The sequence below is a fragment of the Salmo trutta genome, chromosome 10 (genome assembly GCF_901001165.1).
Source record: "Salmo trutta chromosome 10, fSalTru1.1, whole genome shotgun sequence".
NCBI classification, from domain to species: Eukaryota; Metazoa; Chordata; class Actinopteri; order Salmoniformes; family Salmonidae; genus Salmo; species Salmo trutta.
Window position 1 is genome coordinate 30836583 of NC_042966.1, and position 24554 is coordinate 30861136.

General features: G+C 41.4%; 1 protein-coding gene across 19 annotated transcripts in view; it reads right to left on the minus strand.

The window, feature by feature from the left end:
* Window positions 1–19129, minus strand: part of LOC115201553 (neurexin-1a) — a 539338-nt gene extending 520209 nt beyond the window's left edge. For 17 of the 19 annotated variants that reach the window (XM_029765293.1, XM_029765279.1, XM_029765275.1 and 14 more), the window contains exons 1-2: window positions 18984–19129; window positions 15530–16926 (exon numbers count right to left, since the gene is read on the minus strand). In XM_029765293.1, coding sequence (XP_029621153.1) covers window positions 15530–16244 — 715 coding nt within the window. In that variant the 5' untranslated portion in view covers window positions 16245–16926; window positions 18984–19129. Of the gene's footprint in view, window positions 1–15529; window positions 16927–18706; window positions 18884–18934 lie in introns of those variants that run through there. The other 2 variants (XM_029765270.1, XM_029765272.1) reach the window with 2 other exon arrangements.
* Between the last annotated feature and the right edge of the window lie 5425 nt (window positions 19130–24554).

Consider the following 24554-nt stretch of genomic DNA (forward strand, 5'->3'; position numbering starts at 1 on the left):
ATACAGTGGCTTGTGAAAGTATTCACCCCCTTGGCATTTTTCCTATTTTGTTGCCTTACAACCTGGAATTAAAATATATTTTTTGGGGTGGGTTTGCATTATTTTATATACCCAATATGCCTATCACTTTTAAGATACAATTTTTTTTATTGGAAAACAAACAAGAAATAAGACAAAAAAACTGAAAACTTGAGCGTGCATAACTATTCACCCCCCCCAAAGTCAATACTTTGTAGAGCCACCTTTTGCAGCAATTACAGCTGCAAGTCTCTTGGGGTATGTCTCTATAAGCTTGCACATCTAGCCACTGGGATTTTTGACCATTTTTTAAGGCAAAACTGCTCCAGCTCCTTCAAGTTGCAGCAATCTAAGTCATACCACAGATTTTCAATTGGATAGCGGTCTGGGATTTGTCTAGGCCATTCCAAGACAAACTGTTCGATAAAGTCCCTCTTTATATCCAAAAAAGTCAGTTTAGTTGGTGCCATTGATTTCAGTAATCCACTCGTTCAACAAATCCAAAAAGTTACCGGTAAAGTTCATCCAAGCAAGTCAAACGATGTTTGTAATTAATCCTCAGGTACGCTAATATCTAAATAATCGATAACATTTAAGACGGAGAATAGTATGTTCAATAGGGAAGATAAATAACGAAGAGCACACACCTCATTCACACGCATAACAAGACTACTTTTCTAATGAGGGACACCTTGGATAAACTACAACTACTTGTTTGTTTTTCAAGAAACAAGCCTGAAACCCTGTCTAAAGACTGTTGACATCTAGTGGAAGCCATAGGAACTGCAATCTGGGTCCTATCTATTTGTTTTTGCATTGAAATGGCCTCAAAAACAAAAAAATCCGGGTGGATTTTCCTCTGGTTTTTGCCTGCCATATCAGTTCTGTTATACTCACATACATTATACGGGTTTAGAAACTTCTAGGTGTTTTCTATCCAATGCTATCAATTATATGCATATCCTAGCATCTGGGCCTGAGTAACAGGCAGTTTACTTTGGGCAAGTCAGTCATCCGAACTTCCAAACACTGCCACCTAGCCTTAAGAGGTTTTAAACCACTCGAGTGTTGCTTTAGCAGTATGCTTAGGGTCATTGTCCTACTGGAAGGTGAACCTCCGTCCTAGTCTCAAATCTCTGGAAGACTGAAACAGGTTTCCATCAAGAATATTCCTTTATTTAGCGCCATCCATTATTCCTTCAATTCTGACCAGTTTCCCAGTCCCTGCCTATGAAAAACATCCCAACAGCATGATGCTGCCACCACCATGCTTCACTGTGGTGATAGTGACCTCGGGGTGATGAGAGGTGTTGGGTTTGCGCCAGACATAACGTTTTTATTGATGTCCAAAAAGCTCAATTTTAGTCTCATCTAACCAGAGTACCTTCTTCCATACGTTTGGGGAGTCCAAACATGTTTGCTTATTTTTTTCTTTAAGCAATGGCTTTTTTCTGGCCACTCTCCCGTAAAGCCCAGCTCTGTGGAGTGTACGGCTTAAAGTGGTCCTATGGACAGATACTCCAATCTCCGCTGTGGAGCTTTGCAGCTCCATCATGGTTATATTTGGTCTCTTTGTTGCCTCTCTGATTAATGCCCTCCTTGCCTGGTCCGTGAGTTTTGGTGGGCGGCCCTCTCTTGGCAGGTTTGTTGTGGTGCCATACTCTTTCCATTTTTTAATCATGGATTTAATGATGCTCCGTGGGATGTTCAAAGTTTTGGATATTTTTCATAACCCAACCCTAATCTGTAGTTCTCCACAACTTTGTCCCTGACCTGTTTGGAGAGCTCCTTGGTCTTCATGGTGTCGTTTGCTTGGTGGTGCCCCTTGCCTAGTGGTGTTGCAGACTCTGGGGCCTTTCAGAACGCGTGTATATATACTGAGATCATGTGACAGATCATGTGACACTTAGATTGCACACAGGTGGACTTTATTTAAGTAATTATGTGACTTCTGAAGGTAACTGGTTGCACCAGATCTTATTTAGTGGCTTCATAGCAAAGGGGGTGAATACATATGCACACACCACTTTTCCGTTTGTATTTTTTCTTTCTTTTTTAAACAAGTAATTTTTTTCATTTCACTTCACCAATTCGGACTATTTTGTGTATGTCCAGTACATGAAATCCAAATAAAAATCCATTTGAATTACAGGTTGTAATTCAACGAAATAGGAAAAAAGCCAAACGGGGTGAATAATTTTGCAAGGCACTGTAGCTACTATACAATTCAAATACAAATACAAACACTAGAAAGAGCTCTCCTCATTTAAAATGGGCAGTACGCAGACTATATATTCCCTATATAGTGCACTACTGTTAACCAGAGCCCTATTAGCCCTGGTCAAATGTAGTGCACTATAAAGGGATCAGGGTGCTAATAGGGATGCAGCAAAACAATACAGTAGTGGGATGTTGTTTGATGTTTTGTTGTTCTACTTTCACCCGGCCTGTTTAATGATAAGCAAATGTACGATGACAAACACATTGATTCTATTTCATTATGATGGAATGTGGAGTTGTGTAGTCCAAGGATGCATCCCAAATGGCACCCTATTCCCTTTATAGTGCACTACATATGGGCCTTGGTCAAAAGTGGTGCGCTATAAAGGGAATAGTAGTGTACCGTTTGGGATGCACCACTAGTGTCCATGTGATTTCTCTAATGAACGATGAAAGGGCTAAATCTGAGAACTTATCGTTCAGGCAGGATACAGACCAGTGCATTTAAATAATTGTTCCGCAGACTGACCAAACAAAAGAGATTTGTGTGTGTGTTTGTGTGTGTGTGTTTCTGTGACGCAGTTTAGCCAAATCCTGTAATCCTTTCATCTGATCAAAGTAATAGAAAAGCTTTTAAATTATTTAACAGAAAGGTACAAATTTAGGATTTCTAAATACTAGCCAATTGTGGAGACAATGTATTTTCTGTAATGTCAACTTACAAGGAAACGATCTCCAATCTTCTTGTTAGAAGCATGAAGCACAGTAGAAGGCAAACTTCACTGCTAGATGAGCGCTCCATTAGCCTGGAATTCAAACTAATCCATTTGATATTGTGACATAGTGCAGCAGTTCAATCCCCCATTCCGCCAGTCACTTTCTCTCCTGTATCCCTCTCCTTTATCTCCCCATTTCATATTCTGATTTATATTATCTCTTTTATTGCAAAACTTTAATATACCCAAAAACGTATATTTACAGTGAAACAATGGTGTAATGGAGATTATCAGTTTGGAATCAAGGCAAAAGTTCCCTTTCCCTCAGTCACAGCTCTATTTCTTAATGAAAGTGATATAAATCCACATTATGTAATACATTTTGAGAACATACGGCCCTTTGGACATAAATGGGACCCCAAAAATTCACCATCATATTATGGCTTAACTTGGATTGGATGCTTTGATGATAGTTAAAAGTGTAATGTATGAAAATAGCCTCTGTTTGGCCAAGAATAATTTGGCACAGTCTATTCTTACTCCCCTCCCTCCCTTTCACTCTCCTTTCAAGCCCCGACTGGATTTAATCCATCTATGCACTATATTCAAGAGGTGCTTCCCTCTCTGGGACAAAAGCATTTGTCAAAATGTAAATCTGTCCCAAAAAAATCACTTCACAAAGCACCTTGGGAACCACTACTTGCTAACAGCCCTCTTAAGCTAACACTACCATCTGTTTAGCTAACAGTACCATCTGTTTTGCTAACAGTACCATCTCTTTATCTAACAATACCATCTCTTTATCTAACAGTACCATCTCACATTTAGCTAACAGTACCATCTGTTTTGCTAACAGTACCATCTCTTTATCTAACAGTACCATCTCACATTTATCTAACAGTACCATCTCACATTTAGCTAACAGTACCATCTCACATTTAGCTAACAGTACCATCTCACATTTAGCTAACAGTACCATCTCATGTTTTGCTAACAGTACCATCTGTTTAGCTAACAGTACCATCTCATGTTTCACTAACAGTACCATCTCATGTTTCACTAACAGTACCATCTCATGTTTCGCTAACAGTACCATCTGTTTAGCTAACAGTACCATCTCATGTTTCGCTAACAGTACCATCTCATGTTTCACTAACAGTACCATCTCATGTTTCACTAACAGTACCATCTCATGTTTCACTAACAGTACCATCCGTTTAGCTAACAGTACCATCCGTTTAGCTAACAGTACCATCCGTTTAGCTAACAGTACCATCTCATGTTTCGCTAACAGTACCATCTGATTAGCTAACAGTATCATCTGATTAGCTAACAGTATCATCTGTTTAGCTAACAGTACCATCTCATGTTTAGCTAACAGTACCATCTGTTTAGTGATTTTGTGACACATTTCAATTTTATTGCAGAGGTGTTGTTGAATGACCTTGTCTTTCTGTGAGAATTATATGAAGCTAGCCCATCAAATTTTAACATCCTGTTTTTCTAAATGGTACTGTTAGCTAAACAGATGTTCTAGTTGTCCTTCGGTCCATTTGATAAGTTACGAATTCCAATTCATAGAATATGTTACGAATTTGTAAGTGCTTAAGATCCCAGACTGCATCTTCAACAGACAGTTGTGCTTTGCCAGTGATGGTTTAGAAGCATATATGTACGTTGGATTAATTATATTTTCACTGAAACATTGTTTTCCCACACAATGCTTTCTCAGGCTGATAATCCTCTTAAATGTAAAGTCCCATATTTAGGGGACCTGTGTGGTCCTGGTACCAGATCCAACAGATTTCTTTGCTTATAAATAGATCTGTGGACATTGTAGACCAAAATGGCTTGCATTGAGCAATAGCCCTGGTTTCCTCGGACACAGTAGTATATTTTTTTAGCCTGTGTGCTGTAGGATGTTAAATCTGAAACCACTTGAAGCTGGGATGTACCTACTAACATTTCATTCGCTCTTCCTTATTGTCCATCAACTCCTGGCTGAACTCCACGTCACAGTCACTGACAAAGCACATGCCTGCATTCCATTGTAGTGCAGCAGGATAAAGTGTTTTCATCACTGTAGCACATTCAGAGATTGTATAATAATTCATAGATAAAAAAAAAAAATACTTTCTGTTTGTCATAGACGGACAACATTAATATGAAATGAAAGGCGAGTTCCTACCGAGTCCAGGAAGCCAAGCTAGAGCTCTGTGTGACGTTCCCAGCATTGGGGGCAGACGTTTTGATCAAGAGAGACCTTTAGAAAATATGCACATTTTCTCTAACACTAAATATACAAATATGTATTTTACAGTTATCAGGAAGTTGAAATCTTAGTCATTTTTAAATTTGTAATTTGATTATACTATATTTGTAAACTAGGAAATACATCATATGAAATATGGCATATTTTATCATATTTGTACTGTGTACTTGTATCCTCAAAAGTGACTGCCCCTCAGCAATTTATAAAAATGTTTACCAGAAAGGTGAGATGTTAATCTTTCTTGGAGTATGCAGCATTACTAGTTATTGTTTATGGCCCTGTCATGATAAATAATAACTTTTGGGGATTACGTAGATTACATTTTCAATTACATTTAACTGGTTTTAACACACACACACCTCCAACCCAATCTGTGTCATGTTATGAAACAGAGACAATGACAGCCTAATGATGCATAATGATATTAGTTGATGTACAAGAGCCTAGCTTGGGTTGTCATCACACTTCTTCTATTTCATTGTAAAATTATTAATTACATAATAATCCATGCCTTCTGGGAATGCTATAAGGTCCAAAAGTTATGGGTGGAGTTAAAAAGTTGGATGTCAGAAGTATTACAATGTAAACTTCCTGTTAATCTGTCTGTCTGCATATTTCAAGACATGGCATATGAGGGTGCTGTGAGATACTCGATGGGTTGTAGGATACTTTCTCGTAAATCATTTTGGAAAAACTGGATATCAACCAATCCTCTATCGTTAACACAATTGAAAGGTCAAATGCTTTATTATCTAAATGTTGAAAGTGTGTGGGCAACGGAGAGAAACAAAATGGTGCAGTTTGAGGACATGTGGCAGAGAGTGATGCAGGCGCTGGAGATGGGGGTGTGAGCAGGTGGATCTGGGCAGGTGTTATGTCATTGATGTCTCTGTGTGTTTGTATGCGTATGTTGTGTATTGTTAGATTTTTTTATTAAATATTTTTATATGCCTTTTTTGTATTCTTTATAGCTGACATCATGGATGGGGTGACACATTTTAATTTTATTGCAGAGGTGTTGTTTCATATAGACCCGGTCGGATAGACCTGGTCCGAGTGAGGGAAGCAGCAGAAAATATATTTTTCAGCTACTTTATTAACCGGAGCAGATAAAGCGTGAAAGGAGGGAGAGAGGCGGGGCTCTGGCAGGTGGGGAGGGGCCGTATTGTGAGTGAGTGACACAGGGAGCAGGATGGACGGATGGGAAGACGAAAAACAGCAACCAACCAAGCCGACTCGCTTATTTCTCATCAAATATGAATACGTAGTACCTGTCTTGACTGCATCAAACCGAGAGAAGCTAGTTAAGCCAGCTAACGTTAGCTAGCTAGGTTAATTGAGGCTTCAGTGCATGCGCTTTCTCATTCTACAGTTACAAATAACAACAACTATTCAGAATATTAAGTAGCAGACTACCTGTCGGCTCTTGGTCGTTGTAGCCTATCCTTCTCCTCTAACTTTTAATTCAGTCATTTTAATTTCATTAACCATTGATTAAATATCTCCTAACTTTTGCCACACACTGAGGCTCTATGACTGTAGCCTACTGCCGCTTTGATGACTTATGATTGGCCAGCAACAACAACATGCTAAACACGCCATGCTCCACTCTTGTGAAAAGCAAGAGCAGCAGCATAAATTATACCATTCTCTTTCCATACTTTTTATTTTACCTTTATTTAACTTGGCAAGTCAGTTAAGAACAAATTCTTATTTACAATGACGGCTTACACCGGCCAAACCTGGACGACGCTGGGCCAATTGTGCGCCGTAGGGACGCCTCTAGCACTGAGATGCAGTGCATTAGACTGTTGCGCCACTCGGGAGCCTATTACAACTGTAGCGGTCGGATATGTACGGCCCCTTCCGGACAAGTCAGTTAAAATTACACATATTCAAGCCCTGTGACAGTCATATCAGATCCGACCCAGACCCGTGACAGTCATATCAGATCCGACCCAGACCCGTGACAGTCATATCAGATCCGACCCAGACCCGTGACAGTCATATCAGACCTATGACATTATTTAGAATTCTAGATCCAGACCTGCTCCGGTCCCGGATCGGGTTTCGGGTAGTCGGGTACAGGTGGATCCGTGAAGACCTCTACCCTGCTGTGAATATTACAACAGGCTTTTACTGTGACTGCTTGTTGACTGTCGAGAAGAGTGGAGAGAGAGAGGCATGGTCTAGGTCTTCACCCACTTCATCAGTACTACATTTGTATGATTTCCTTTCTAAACAATAGTTTGATATGAAATATGAAATGTTTACTGTGATGTAAATATTTTAACCTAAATGATATACTTCCTCTATTTCCTTATAATGCATTGATGCATTAGGTCTCCCTCGTGAAAGAGGTCTAGTTAAATAAAGGCTATACAAAGGCTATATAAAATATACAATACCATTCAAAAGTTTGGGGTCACTTAGAAATGTCCTTGTTTTTGAAAGAAAAGCAAAATGTTTGTCCATTAAAATAACATCAAACTGATCAGAAATACAGTGTAGACATTGTTAATGTTGCAAATGACTATTGTAGCTGGAAACGGCTGATTTCTTATGGAATATCTACATAGGCGTACAGAGGCCCATTATCAGCAACCATCACTCCTGTGTTCCAATGGCACATTGTGTTAGCTAATCCAAGTTTATCACTTTAAAAGGCTAATTGATCATTCAGCTGTGCAATTATGTTAGCACAGCTGAAAATTGTTGTGCTGATTAAAAGAAGCAATAAAACTGGCCTTCTTTAGACTAGTTGAGTATCTGGAGCATCAGCATTTGTGGGTACGATTACAGGCTCAAAATGGCCAGAAACAAAGACCTTTCTTCTGAAACTCATCAGTCTATTCTTGTTCTGAGAAATGAAGGCCATGCGAGAAACTGCCATGAAGGCCATGCGAGAAACTGCCATGAAGGCCATGCGAGAAACTGAAGATCTCGTACAACGCTGTGTACTACTCCCTTCACAGAACAGCGCAAACTGGCCCTAACCAGAATAGAAAGAGGAGTGATAGGCCCCGGTGCACAACTGAGCAAGAGGACAAGTCCATTAGAGTGTCTAGTTTGAGAAACAGACATCTCACAAGTCCTCAACTGGCAGCTTTATTAAATAGTACCCGCAAACACCAGTCTCAACGTCAACAGTGAAGAGGCGACTCCGGTATGCTGGCCTTCTAGGCAGAGTTGCAAAGAAAAATCCATATCTCATACTGGCCAATGAAAAGAAAAAAGATTAAGATGGGCAAAATAACACAGACAATGGACAGAGGAAGATTGGAAAAAAGTGTTATGGACAGACGACTAAGTTTGAGCTGTTCGGATCACAAAGAAGAACATTCCGTGAGACGTAGAAAAAAATGAAGATGCTGGAGGAGTGCTTGACGCCATCTGTCAAGTATGGTGGAGGCAATGTGATGATCTGGGGTTGCTTTGGTGGTTGTAAAGTGGGAGATTTGTACAGGGTAAAAGGGATCTTGAAGAAGGAAGGCTGTCACTCCATTTTGCAACGCCATGCCATACCCTGTGGACAGTGCTTAATTGGAGCCAATTTCCTCCTACAACAGGACAATGACACAAAGCACAGCTCCAAACTATACAATAACTATTTAGGGAAGAAGCAGTCAGCTGGTATTCTGTCTATAATGGAGTGGACAGCACAGTCACCGGATCTCAAACCTATTGAGCTGTTGTGGGAGCAGCTTGACCTTTTGGTACGTAAGAAGGGCCCATCAAGCCAATCCAACTTGTGGGAGGTGCTTCAGGAAGCATGGGGTGAAATCTCTTCAGATTACCTCAACAAATTGACAACTAGAATGCCAAAGGTCTGCAAGGCTGTAATTGCTGCAAATGGAGGATTCTTTGAACAAAGCAAAGTTTGAAGGCCACAATTATTATTTCAATTAGAAATCATTATTTATAACCTTGACTATATTTCCTATTCATTTTGCTCCTCGTTTCATGTATATTTTCATGGAAAACAAGGACATTTCTAAGTGACCCCAAACTTTTGAATGGTAGTGTATATACTGTACATGACAGTAATGTATGGAGGATAAATGTAAATTACGTTTACACACCTTTTTAATGTGTAGCATTTTCACACATATACAGTAGCTCTAAATGTCATGTTAGCATATACACTGTCTGCCACCATCATCATCTTGATAATTGTTTGGCCTTTAACACCTTGTTTACCACATACATCTTCGTTAATTAGATTATTTTTACAGCATTATTTGTCTTGACAAGTTGTTGATAGCCAACTACTTTTTTTGCCAAAGTCACATGGACTAAATATAATACACAGACAGCTACTCCACCCGCCTCCTTCTTCCTTCTCTCTCCCCACAAACCCCGCCCCACTTCTTTTTTCTGTTCCCCCTCTCCTATCCTCCCTTTTCTTTATCCTCTTTCCCTCCCCTTTACTGTCTCCAACTCCTCTCTTCGCTGTAGGGAAGTACGTCACCACACCTAGGTTGGACAGAATTGGGTTACCACGTGGACAAGCTGCCGTGCTGCTTCAGAAAGAAAGCCAAAACCACAGCATACTGTCTGCCAGAATGAATAACTGCAGAGGAAAGATTTCATTGTGGCACAACATGTTGTAGGCAACCTTAAAACAGATTGCATTATGCTAATATGACATTGCATTATGTTAATATGACATGGCAAATTATCAGTCTTTTCTCCTATGAAAGGTCAATGGTTTGTGCACGATCCCAAAAAAGCCACAAATGCTGTGTATTTTTTTCAGCCAGTCAGTATTATGGCCATGTACTATCCTTATGGATTTCAATATAATGAAGTACAGTTTCTGCCTATAGTATATCACATCCTATCAATGAGGTAGCTAACCAAAATTATAAGTGTACCCAATCTTACGAAAAACCTAGAGTTTATGGCCCCAAAGAGACAGCAAACCAAGATTTGGGTTGAGCTTCAATCTTGCTCCTCAATACCACCATCATCCATCCCACCATCATCCACTCCATCGTACTACCACCGTCCATCCCACCATCATCCACTCCATCGTGCTACCACCGTCCTTCCCACCATCATCCACTCCATCGTACTACCACCGTCCTTCCCACCATCAAAATCAGGATAAGTTTAGATCATGAATCATAAATCCCTCAGATCTACCAAAGACAGCTGAGTCTGTGTGCAGTCAAAAACACGATTTTCCTTTGTTTTATATATATTTCCACACTATGAGGTTGGAAGTATACTGTGAAATTGTGAAAAATATGATAACGTCCTTTTAGTGTAAGTCCTGTTTAAAAAGACTGCCTGAAATTTCAGCCTGTCGTGGTGGAATGGAGTTTTGGCCTTCCATGGTGACATCACCAGGCGGTAAATTGGTTAATAGACCAATAAGAAATAGAGTTCCAAACGTCTCTGCCAATAACAGCTGGTTTTCAGTGTTCCCCTCCTCACTCAGACCACTCCCAGACAGCCCTAGCAAAATTCTACTTTGAGAAATTTCTCTTTGCTAAGAATCAACAACAAAAAATTTACAATTTGAATTGAAAACAATGAAAGTATGGTACTTAATTGTTACAAAGAAAGGATTTGATACTAACATAAAAACAGCTGCATTGGCCCTTTCCGATTGGCTGCCTGGTTGAGTTCCTTTAGGCCAAAAGCAGCTATTTTTCTCTCAATATCAAATCATTTCCAGGGGACAAATTAAGAAGGCCTAGTTTACTGTGATTTTTTTTTTTTAATTGTCAAGAAGAAACAAAAATAGCTTCTTAGTAAATAACAATTTCTTGAGCAAGAATATTTCTAGGACTTCTGGAAGTGGTCTGAGTGGGGAGGAGAAAATGGAAAACGAGTTGTTATATTGGCAGAGAAGTTTAACTCTTTTTCTTATTGGTCTATTAAATCATTTAACCAACAAGATCTCCTGGTTTTACCAATTGGACTTCAGATTTGAACGTTTATCCACGTTTCTTCAAACGTCAAATTTCTAAGTGTTTTTGACACCGTGGCTTGACTCCTTCTCAAACCCCATTGGAGGACAACGTCAGGGGAGAGGGACCTCTGGCTTTCTCATCCAATTGGTTTTGAGGAGGCAAGGAGAGAGGAGAGAGGACGGGAGGAATTTGTAATTGAGATTCTCCCATATTCTATTTCTATGGTTTCATACCTCTGACGGTACATCATGACATTTGTATAGCTCAAGAAAGAATATCTGCCTGGTGTCTCTATGTTCGTACGCAGCACAGGGAGAAATGGAGAAAGGAATATGGTTCCTCTCAGGACAGTGGCAGCCATGATCCGTTCTCACTGTCTTCCTCTCTCCTCACCAGGATTATTATTCTCCCGACATCTGACATGCAGGAGGCCGGGCACACATAGCACCACACACACACACACACACACACACACACACACACACACACACACAGTACCTCACTGTGTTCTGCACATGCATGAACAATGGAGCAATTGCAGAATACTGTAGTCAAGCCTAGAGAGGCAGTGTCTTTACACACCAAAGCATAGAGGGACACACACACACACACACACACACAATGGTATGGAAAACACAGTGAGGTGTTAAAGTAGCATGGATTGGTAGGTTATTTTGTCATTCATCATCTGTCATTCAATGTATATATATATATATATACTGCTCAAAAAAATAAAGGGAACACTTAAACAACACAATGTAACTCCAAGTCAATCACACTTCTGTGAAATCAAACTGTCCACTTAGGAAGCAACACTGATTGACAATAAGTTTCACATGCTGTTGTGCAAATGGAATAGACAACAGGTGAAAATTATAGGCAATTAGCAAGACACCCCCAATAAAGGAGTGGTTCTGCAGGTGGTGACCACAGACCACTTCTCAGTTCCTATGCTTCCTGGCAGATGTTTTGGTCACTTTTGAATGCTGGCGGTGCTTTCACTCTAGTGGTAGCATGAGACGGAGTCTACAACCCACACAAGTGGCTCAGGTAGTGCAGCTCATCCAGGATGGCACATCAATGCGAGCTGTGGCAAGAAGGTTTGCTGTGTCTGTCAGCGTAGTGTCCAGAGCATGGAGGCGCTACCAGGACACAAGCCAGTACATCAGGAGACGTGGAGGAGGCCGTAGGAGGGCAACAACCCAGCAGCAGGACCGCTACCTCCGCCTTTGTGCAAGGAGGAGCAGGAGGAGCACTGCCAGAGCCCTGCAAAATGACCTCCAGCAGGCCACAAATGTGTATGTGTCTGCTCAAACGGTCAGAAACAGACTCCATGAGGGTGGTATGAGGGCCCGACGTCCACAGGTGGGGGTTGTGCTTACAGCCCAACACCGTGCAGGACGTTTGGCATTTGCCAGAGAACACCAAGATTGGCAAATTCGCCACTGGCGCCCTGTGCTCTTCACAGATGAAAGCAGGTTCACACTGAGCACATGTGACAGACGTGACAGAGTCTGGAGACGCCGTGGAGAACGTTCTGCTGCCTGCAACATCCTCCAGCATGACCGGTTTGGCGGTGGGTCAGTCATGGTGTGGGGTGGCATTTCTTTGGGGGGCCGCACAGCCCTCCATGTGCTCGCCAGAGGTAGCCTGACTGCCATTAGGTACCGAGATGAGATCCTCAGACCCCTTGTGAGACCATATGCTGGTGCGGTTGGCCCTGGGTTCCTCCTAGTGCAAGACAATGCTAGACCTCATGTGGCTGGAGTGTGTCAGCAGTTCCTGCAAGAGGAAGGCATTGATGCTATGGACTGGCCCGCCCGTTCCCCAGACCTGAATCCAATTGAGCACATCTGGGACATCATGTCTCGCTCCATCCACCAACGCCACGTTGCACCACAGACTTTCCAGGAGTTGGCGGATGCTTTAGTCCAGGTCTGGGAGGAGATCCCTCAGGAGACCATCCGCCACCTCATCAGGAGCATGCCCAGGCGTTGTAGGGAGGTCATACAGGCACGTGGAGGCCACACACACTACAGAGCCTCATTTTGACTTGTTTTAAGGACATTACATCAAAGTTGGATCAGCCTGTAGTGTGGTTTTCCACTTTAATTTTGAGTGTGAATCCAAATCCAGACCTCCATGGGTTGATAAATTGGATATCCATTGATTATTTTTGTGATTTTGTTGTCAGCACATTCAACAATGTAAAGAAAAAAGTATTTAATAAGATTATTTCATTCATTCAGATCTAGGATGTGTAATTTTAGTGTTCCCTTTATTTTTTTGAGCAGTGTATATATATATATATATATATATATATATGAAACGTTCTACTGTAGAATACACCATCATGGGAGTATCAGCATAAACTATCTCCCAAAACCAATAGAGGAGTCTTCCAAAGTTGCGTCTGAGAGAAGGTTACTATTTGGGTTCTCACCCTGGGACTGCTATTCCAGACATACTCTAAATGAGACCATGTTGGCTACTATGGAGCTACATGCACAAGACAATCAAATGTACGAAATTGTCTATATCCAAATGGGAGCATCAGCATTATTTAAAAAAATAAAAAATATATAACCTTTATTTAACTAGGCAAGTCAGTTAAAAACATATTCTTATTTACAATGACGGCCTACCGGGGAACAGTGGGTTAACTGCCTTGCTCAGGGGCAGAACAGCAGATTTTTACCTTGTCAGCTGAGGGATTTGATTCAGCAACCTTTCAGTTACTGGCCCAACGCTCTAACCACTAGGCTACCTGCCGCCCCTGTGCCCCTGAACCAAAGGAGCCCCTAAATGATGGTTCCTATTTGTATTTCCACCCTGTGAGAGACTGCTCTCGTCAGGGCTAATATTCCTCTTAGGCTACACTCCTCCAGGAGTCAGTTTCATATTTCTGTTCAAGCCCACATAATAAGTACCACCAATGGAATACAGTGTCTGCTCTGAGAATAATTGAAGAGAAAAATATAACTAATGTGGCATGAAGTAGCAGGTGTCTCACTGCAGGGGAATGCAGAAATTAAGATTAGGTGTCAGTCCCTATGGGCCCTGGTTAAAAGTAGTGCGCTAAGTAAGGAATAGGGTGCCATTTGGGATGTAACCAAGAGATAATGTTGTCGTTACTTCATCAACAAAGCCAATGCAACGAGGAAATGACAAACAATGATAGGAAATAGACGAAGCATGTCCAAACAGTAACACTTTCTCAAATGGGATCATTGAAAAGATTCACATTTCCAACATCTGCCTTCAAATCACAGAAGAATATGGTCCAACATTGCACCAACATCTATAGGCCAAGGTCCAGCCATAAGAGCACATGAGCAATGTCAGAAGTCCACTATCTTCTCTTTCTAACCTTGAAATCAAGCAAAATGTCACCAAGAAAAGGTTTCTGGTGTATTTCACATTTCATAAAAATACTTAATTTAGAATGCTTAGATGATGCTATTGTAATCACTCATCAAACATTGATAGATCAAGATTGAGTTGGAAGAAATGAATACAGGTGGCATATCTAACAAGGCCTCTAGTCCTGGCTACATGATGTTATGGAATACACAATATACTGCATACAGCACAGGAGGTGGTGGCACCTTAATTGTGGAGGACGGACTTGTGGTAATGACTGGAGCGGAATAAGTGGAATGGTATCAAAGACATCAAACACATGGTTCCCAGGTGTGTGATGCCATTCCGTTTGCGCCGTTCTAGCCATTATTATGAGCCGTTCTCCCGTCAGCAGCCTCCTGTTGCATACAGTTGCTGCAAATATTCTACACATATGTGCCTATTGTAGTTGCTCCATATATTTTCTTAGAATGTGCATGTGGAAATCACTTCCTTCATCTTCTTCCAAATACGTATTATTTATAATGACTGGAAACTTTCAGGAGGTAAAGCCATTGGAGATGAAAAAACGTCATAGGTCAACCATTCTCTGGTGACCTCTTCCAGGTAAAGGCAAGACACCTTAGAGAATGAGGAACACCTGCATGTTGGGCTAATGAGCCCTTGCAGGAGCTCAACCACTCATTAACAACCTTACAAACAACTATGACAACATATGTTAAAAAATTGTTGTATAATGATGAACCTATTTTCACTGGAGGGTAGGTTACTTGAAATTCTTGAATTGGCCTACTAGATAAGGCCTAAAGACCCATAGGGCCTACAGGCCTTTTGGGCTATCCTGGTCTAGAGGAAGAGAAGGTGTGCATTTTCTGTAAACTGTTGGACTACTAATACCGCTTGAAATGATGTAAAACGTTAAATAATCATGTCGTGTTGTTGTTTAGATAAAGGGGAGCTGTTGGATATTGTTAGTAAGACAGACAACGGCCCAAAAGAGAATCCAGATATCTTACCTTCGCTGCAGTCTTTGCCCTGGTAGTCAGTCTGCGAGCAGTCGCACGTGGGTTCGTCGTTAATGACATTGCAGACCCCTCCGTTTAAACACATGTTGGCCGCCGCACCACAGAGGTCGTTAATGACCCCCGCGCTGTTTAAAAGCGCCGATTCCGTATTGTTGACCTTTATGTCCGTTATCCATCCGGTAAAAGGTACATGGTCCTTGACCACAGCTGACGTTAACCTTAAAGCCACAGATCGTAATTCCGGTGGTATTCCCCCAAGAAACAAGTGGCTGAAGACAGTCATATCCCTTCTTTTCGACTTCACTTCGACCCACTTCACTTCATTGTCCACCATTAGCGTCGTGTTTTTAAAGTTTCTCCATATTGTCACAGCATGCCACTGGCTGTCATTGACCGCTGTGTTGGTTAGAACCGTTGCAGGCTCAGCGCAGAAGATGGAGAATCGAAGACTGAGTTTACCGTTGTGTATTAGGAGTTCTAAAAAGTCGCAGAATCCCTCGTCATCGAAGTACACTAACAGCCCGTGGGAACTCTTGGTTTTCATGTTGAAGCTCATTTCACTCTCACAACATGCATTCCACATTGGAAACCTGGCCCACTGGCCTTCTGCGCCTGTAAACTCCATAGTAGCCCCAATGTCTACCATACAGCACAAGAGAAGGCCTACCCATATTAGATGGGCGCCATGCCGCATTGCAAGAACCATGATGTGACGGAATTGTTCTTTAGGTCTAGGCTACAATACCGCTGAGTCAGATTTCAGACGGAATTGTCTTTTATCAAGCTAGATGAAGTTAGGGGTAAGTGTGATGTAATACGCTGACTTTACCACTAAGAATTGTGTATGTGAACTGACACATTGTAAACCTAAATTAATTATTTTGTTGTCATAGCCTACCAGCAAGCCACACTAGTGTCCCGAAGAAAATACCATCTTTGAATATAGGACCACTTTCTGTCGCGTCTAAATCCCAATTTCTCAGTCCTATTTTTTAAATTTTATTCTGTCAATATCTTCTGTTTCCCTATTAGTTTGACTCTATAATCCAGATTTTCTTCCAATAACAGGCAATGGTGATTCAGAATCCAATTTCCATCAGGCCTTTTATTTTTCTTGATTTTTGAATGTTTCTTATTTTCGGTGCCAGGCAGCTAGAGCGCACCAGTCGGTTCTACTGCTGTTGAAACGGCGTCAATAACCATCCTATTCACACCAGCGAGAAGTGGCGGGCATCCAGAGTCATTGCTTTTGGCTTCTCACCCTGCATCCTCCGCCAAACAGAACGATTGTTATTGTTTGATTGATTATCACATGGAGCTTTTCTTTTTTTCCCAAGGCCAGTCTCTGATCCAAAAAGCTTAAGCTTACAACATAATGAGAAGACGATCTGTAAAAAGAAAAGAAAAATAAGAACGGACAGTTCATTGTGTTTTAGAAACATTTTGTCTATCAATTTGTCATATCATGTTAGCCATCTTACATAATTATTATATATTCAGTAGAGGATGAACAGAGACCCCAAGGAATTGTGGGGAGCTGCGGTGGCGTGCCGATTGAAAGCACAGGAATCTCGGGATCCAAACTCAACAAATGTCCAACAAATGTCAGGGAAACTTAACGTAAGTAAGCATTTCATTATTAGTCTACACCTGTTGTTTACGAAGCATGTGACGAATAACCTTTGATTCGATTCGATTGTCATGTAGGCTATGTATTTATGAGTGTTTCACTGCAATTAGAAGCAACTTTCTCAAAGCAAATCTAAGCAGCTCACAATTACATAGACATCAACTAGCAATAGTCACCACTTCTAGGGCTAGATAATTTAATTACATTACATCTAGAGAGATCATTTAGAATTGTAAATAACTTCTTCGAAAAAGTCGATCAAAATAAGTCTACAGCTGTAGCCTGTCTTATCTAACACACTTCTTTCTCCCCATAGCTATCCCAGGGGGAGAGGATACTTTTACCTTCCCCTATCAACCCTAATAGCCCGCCACATGTGACGATATTATATGCCTCACAAAATGCTCCGCATCCAAGCAGCAGCATACGCAATCCCCTCAGCACAGGAACGTTCCATGAACTCTGTCATTCCAGAAGTGGATCGCATTCTAAATGTTGCGTTAGATAGGCCTAAGTGTTTTTGTTATTCCAGAGAATCTGCATGTAATGAAACTGCTGGAATCTTATTTGTAGGTTTCCTCATTATTTCATATTTTGTTTAAGTCAGACATTCGAGTAGAATTAAGACAAGCGCATGAATTCAGAATTTTCAAAGGGGACGAGTTGCCTACCAGACCTCGGTTCAAAAACCATGTTAACTATTTAAGTTACTTTCACATACATTTCAAAGGAAGGATTTGCACACGTTCACAAAGTAGTAGCCTACATTTGGAAAGTATTGGCATGCATGGCATGTATATATTTTTTTATATAGGAAATGACTTGAAAACAGAGCTAGACTACTTTCATATACTTAAAATCGAAGTTGTTGAATTCGGCCACATTGTTTGCAAATACGAAAACACACAGGAAATAAGTAGCCTATGTAGATCACACATACTTAAATACGCATGTATTTGAACCCAGGTCTGGGCAGGACAGAAAGAAAGAAAATGACCTCTCAATCAAACCTAAACGAAAATCCTTCCATCCAAATAAGCTATACAGTTTGCTAGAAGCCATAATAGACGGGGGATCGGGGACTGGAAATGAGTTACAGAGATTCAACCCATATCAAGTCAAATGTACCATAATATAATGACAGAATGGCATAAAGATAAACATGAGATTCCACAGCTGGCCCCGTTACACTGGCTGTCTTACTTTCAACACATCAGATCATATTAAACTGAACCGTGCCTTCTACAGCAAACAAAATGAACATATAAACGTGTTTTTATAAGGCACTTGACAACATCCCTTAAATATTGCTAACAATAATGAAATAAAATCTGTGGACGACACAGTTCCAAACGATTATGTATGTTTTATGATTCTTCATCAGCTATTCCGTTGCCCGTCTAGCAGCTCAACCTACTAGAGAAAAATAAAACCATACATGGAAAAAACAAGGTCTCTTTCACCTGCATCTGGAATCTGATCATGCATGGATATCCAGGACCGACCCAAATCAGAACCCAAGTCCTCGTTTTCCTTACCGAAGTATTGGGTGATCCTCTCTTGTTTCGAACACCACCTTTAATCTTAATTAGGCTACCCACCAAATAACATCACCATGCAGTGATCTCCGACTCAAACTACCCCAACAGATCCACACCAAAAACCCTCAGCCTCACACTATTTTAGAAAACTGTGAATCACCGCATCATTGATCATCAGAGACCGAAAAAATAAACGAGTTCTCTCTCCTATGTTCTAAAACTTACCAACACCTTTATAACGATTGAAAGAAGTCAACTCATAACGGTACTTTACCTAGGTAATTCCTCCTTTTCGATCCTCAGAAAACGAAACAAATATAGATAAACAGAATCCCGGGAAAATCCTGTAATTTTGGTGAGGGAAAAACGGTGCAAACGGTGCAATCTGCCTCCCTGCTGCGCTCTGCAACAGACTGTCAGAAGGCAGAGACAGCGAGTGGGTCACGTGTCTCTCTCTCTCTCTGTGTAGCTGCCTGGCTGCCGCCTACTGGAGAGGGGAGGGGCCGAATGCTGCAGCACCTTGGACAGCGCCGTGAGCCGCTGGGGAAGTTGCAAATTCAAAATTGGCTGTATCATGAAAACAAAAATGTGCTCTTTGGTCTTAATTTAAGGTTATGGTTAGGCATTAGGATTAGCAGTGTGGTTACGTTTAGGGGTACGGTTAGCGTTAGGTTTCAAATGAAATTGTATGACTTTGTGGCTGTGCCAGCAAGTGACCATTCTGCAGAGCTGCCTCCAGGGCAAGATTCATGACAGTACATGACAACCTGCCGCCGCTGCTGCCGAACGAACAGAATACATATTCATCCACACTCACCAACCGTCGCCACGGCAGACCTACGTGAAGTCACATTTCGTTACCAATAATACACGAATTATATATCGATGAATTAGAGAGACAGGTGGGAAAAAAGAAGGTTGCGGTGCAGGCAAAATTAGTATTCTGTCGGCAACGGGGGTGGAAAACGGAAGAGGGAGAGGGGAGAGAGAAGCGATGCAACGTAACAGCATCAGGCTGCGCAGCGAAGGGATGTGGCGACGTTTGAGGCCGGCAGGGAGTTCTCTTGATAATGGGATTTTTCTTACCATGAACACATTCTTTTAGTTGAAGTAGTGTAAGCTAAACAACATTATTGATTCCCTCGGGTAAATGTAACACAGCGAATTAAAGTGGACACTGTCGTTTAGCAAGTCTTATAAAAAGCAGGCCAACAAGAGCATATAGACTACTGTTCTGTAAAATGATCAGCTCCTGCTTGTTATAGCCTAAATCAGTACTACAGTTAAGTGATATGATCATAATAGCCTACTTTGGGAGTGGTGATATTTGAAAATGTTTGATATGATATAGGCTAATTAACAATATAAAACATTAAGCTGTTAGGCCTACTTAATGTTTCCATTTCTCTGTTTGTTGTAGTTTGGCAAAAGACCCAGCTCCACAGTTAATCGTCTCATTCCAAACCCCATTCAGAACATATCCCCATGACCAATGAGTGAGTCCGATATTTCATGGCATAAATAAAAGCCAAATAGCGGTCCTGGCGCTAACATTTGACCCATTGAGGGACCCTCACGATAACTATTCTAGATTGGTGTCTGAAGGCATCGCGGTCCAATCAATCGTTCGATTCAGCAGGGATGGACGAACCGAACGGATTTGATGTGACCATTGACCCCGCCCGCGCTGTTCTAAAACGTGATCACAGCGAGATGATTGCATTGTTGTCAAAGGCAATATAATTGAAAGTTACAGAGACAATCCGTTTCATTTAAAGTATTTTAAAGTGTACTCTCTTCACACTGTTCCTTTTTCCAATTCAATACTACTGGAACATTGTGCCTTTGCTGTGTGTGTAATAATAAAAAAGATAATAATAATAATAAGGATTTATGTTTGTGTCTGTGTGTATGTGTGTTATTGCTATGAAGGCATGGTCATGGTTAATGTTTGGCTACAGACAAGATTTTGAGAAAATTCATGATCAAAGGAGATGAAACAGACTAAGAAAATCTTAATGGGAAATAGTAATGCCCCCCCCCCCCCACATGTAATGTGTCCTTTTAAGTATGTACAGATCATTTAGTCTGGATCTAAATATAGTGCACTACTTTTGATCAGGGCTCACAGGGCTCTGGTTAAAAGTAGTGCACTATGCAGGGAAAGGGGTGTTACTTGGGATGCGTTCATACTTTTTAAGTATACAGTTCTGACTCAGAAAGGGTGTTGAAAGGAAAAGGTCTTTTCACAATATAATATTTTTTCAACTTTCAAAGCCTTTTGTATTTAGCCACTATGCCGAGAATGAACACAGAGTTTGTGAACACAGAGTTAGTGAACACAGAGATAGGGCACTTTATATTAATGTGGGGCTTCAGATTTCCTCTCTATAGGCTCATACAAGGATAAGACAGTCAGTGCTGTTCCATGTTAGAGAAGCTGACTTTGCTTCTTCTTTAATGGTTATAAGAATTAACTGTGCTTTGCAGTCCTACATACTTTGACTCTATACATTAATATTGTATAGCTACTCATGTGTGGATACAAAGACATTGATTTTGTGCACTTGATTTGTCAAGAGTGATGGTGGACTGGAGCTAGTCATGGTGTAGAAAAACACAGTGCAACAATGGTGCCGGTTCGTTCAGCACCAGCAGTAACTCAAATTCACTTGGTTCAGGACCATGGACAGGGCACCAATGGTAACTCCAGTAGACCAGCATATAGTCTAGTCTGGTTCCAAATGTAGTGCACTACTTTTGATCAGGGCCCATAGTGCACTAAGCAAGGAAAAGAGTGTTATTTGGGATGTACTCATACTTTTAATGAAAACAGTTCTGACTCAGAAAGGGTGTTGAAAGGACAAGGTCTTTCCCCATTAATATAATATACTCTACCGTTCAAAAGTTTGGGGTCACTTAGAAATGTTGTTTTTGAAAGAAAAGCACATTTTTTTATCCATAAAAATAACATCAAATTGTTCAGAAATACAGTGTAGGCATTGTTAATGTTGTAAATGACTATTGTAGCTGGAAACGGCAGATTTTTAATGGAATATCTGCATAGGACTACAGAGGCCCATTATCAGCAACCATCACTCCTGTTCCAATGGCACATTGTGTTGGCTAGTCTAAGTTTCTTTTTAAAAAGCTAATTGATCTTTTTTTTTCTTCCTTTTTTTTACCCCCCTCTTCGGAGAACAAATATCACTTTTTTTACATCTTTTTTTGCTACATATACCTTCATTTTACATAAACATTTACATATATATTTTACATATACATTTTACATACGTGATACTTGTATATAAAACAACAATACACTACCAAACAAACTCTAATCCCAAACCTCAGCCACTCTCTGCCCATCCCACCTATCACCATAGACCACCCTTGTTTGGTTTCCATGTGCCATATATGTTTCAATTGTGCTGTGATGTTTTAAAACATTTTTGAATCTTTCTAATCGTGTGTTATCCACAGATTGTGAGATAAAGATGAAAACCTTTCCTACAAGTATTGTTATATTATTTTTTGACTGGCTATGGCGTTCCATATCGCCCAACACTGCTATTTGTAAGGTTAATTTTAAGTGCATGTTGTGATTTTTTAACCATTCCTGAACCTGTGACCAGAAACAAGCGACATAGGGGCAATACCAGAATAAGTGATCTATTTATTCTGTCTCTTTGCAACACAATCTACAGAGCTGAGGTTGTTGTATGCCCCATATACTGTAACGGTCGTCGTACGTAGTGGACCAAGGCGCAGCGGGTTGAGTGCTCATAGTGACTTTTATTGAACACAAACAAAACAAGAAAACGATCGCACGAACAGGATTGCAGGCTAAACCACACAGCTATGCAAACAACAACTTCCCACAAAGGGACAGGTGAAACAGGGCTACCTAAGTATGACTCTCGATCAGCAACAACGATGTACAGCTGTTCCTGATTGAGAGCCATACCAGGCCAACACAAAGAAATACACAACATAGAAAACCATAGAAATACAAAACCAGAACATTACCCAAAAACCCCGGAACACATAAATCAAACACCCATCTTACATAAACACATATCCCATTAAACCCCGAACCACATAAAACAAATACCCCCTGCCACGTCCTGACCAAACTACAATAACCAATAACCCCTTATACTGGTCAGGACGTGACAGTACCCCGTTTGTATCTTTAATATATGGCAGGCAAACAAGTTCCCTACATTCTCCCTTTTCCACTTGCCTCCTCCATTTTTGTGGTAGTGCTGAAATCAGTTGGTTGTAAGTTTGGATTGAGCAGATATTCCCATATATTTTCAATAACTGTGTATGTGATATAACTCCTCAATTTCTGTTCATAATATCATTAATAAATATAATGCCATTTAAAAAAAAATCCATAAATAATGTTTTTTTATGAATCAATATATTTGAGTTTAACCATAACTTTTGTAATAATATACTTCTCAAAAAAATAAAGGGAACACTTAAACAACACAATGTAACTCCAAGTCAATCACACTTCTGTGAAATCAAACTGTCCACTTAGGAAGCAACACTGATTAACAATACATTTCACATGCTGTTGTGCAAATGGAATAGACAACAGGTGGAAATTATAGGCGATTAGCAAGACACCCCCAATAAAGGAGTGGTTCTGCAGGTGGTGACCACAGACCACTTTTCAGTTCCTATGCTTCCTGGCTGATGTTTTGGTCACTTTTGAATGCTGGCGGTGCTTTCACATTAGTGGTAGCATGAGACGGAGTCTACAACCCACACAAGTGGCTCAGGTAGTGCAGCTCATCCAGGATGGCACATCAATGCGAGCTGTGGCAAGAAGGTTTGCTGTGTCTGTCAGCGTAGTGTCCAGAGCATGGAGGCGCTACCAGGAGATAGGCCAGTACATCAGGAGACGTGGAGGAGGCCGTAGGAGGGCAACAACCCAGCAGCAGGGCCGCTACCTCCGCCTTTGTGCAAGGAGGAGCAGGAGGAGCACTGCCAGAGCCCTGCAAAATGACCTCCAGCAGGCCACACATGTGCATGTGTCTGCTCAAACGGTCAGAAACAGACTCCATGAGGGTGGTATGAGGGCCCGACGTCCACAGGTGGGGGTTGTGCTTACAGCCCAACACCGTGCAGGACGTTTGGCATTTGCCAGAGAACAACAAGATTGGCAAATTCGCCACTGGCGCCCTATGCTCTTCACAGATGAAAGCAGGTTCACACTGAGCACATATGACAGACGTGGCAGAGTCTGGAGACGCCATGGAGAACGTTCTGCTGCCTGCAACATCCTCCAGCATGACCGGTTTGGAGGTGGGTCAGTCATGGTGTGGGGTGGCATTTCTTTGGGGGGCGCACAGCCCTCCATGTGCTCGCCAGAGGTAGCCTGACTGCCATTAGGTACCGAGATGAGATCCTCAGACCCCTTGTGAGACCGTATGCTGGTGCGGTTGGCCCTGTGTTCCTCCAAATGCAAGACAATGCTAGACCTTATGTGGCTGGAGTGTGTCAGCAGTTCCTGCAAGAGGAAGGCATTGATGCTACGGACTAGCCCGCCCGTTCCCCAGACCTGAATCCAATTGAGCACATCTGGGACATCATGTCTCGTTCCATCCACCAACGCCACGTTGCACCACAGACTGTCCAGGAGTTGGCTGATGCTTTAGTCCAGGTCTGGGAGGAGATCCCTCAGGAGACCATCCACCACCTCATCAGGAGCATGCCCAGGCATTGTAGGGAGGTCAAACAGGCACGTGGAGGCCACACACACTACTGAGCCTCATTTTGACTTGTTTTGAGGACATTACATCAAAGTTGGATCAGCCTGTAGTGTGGT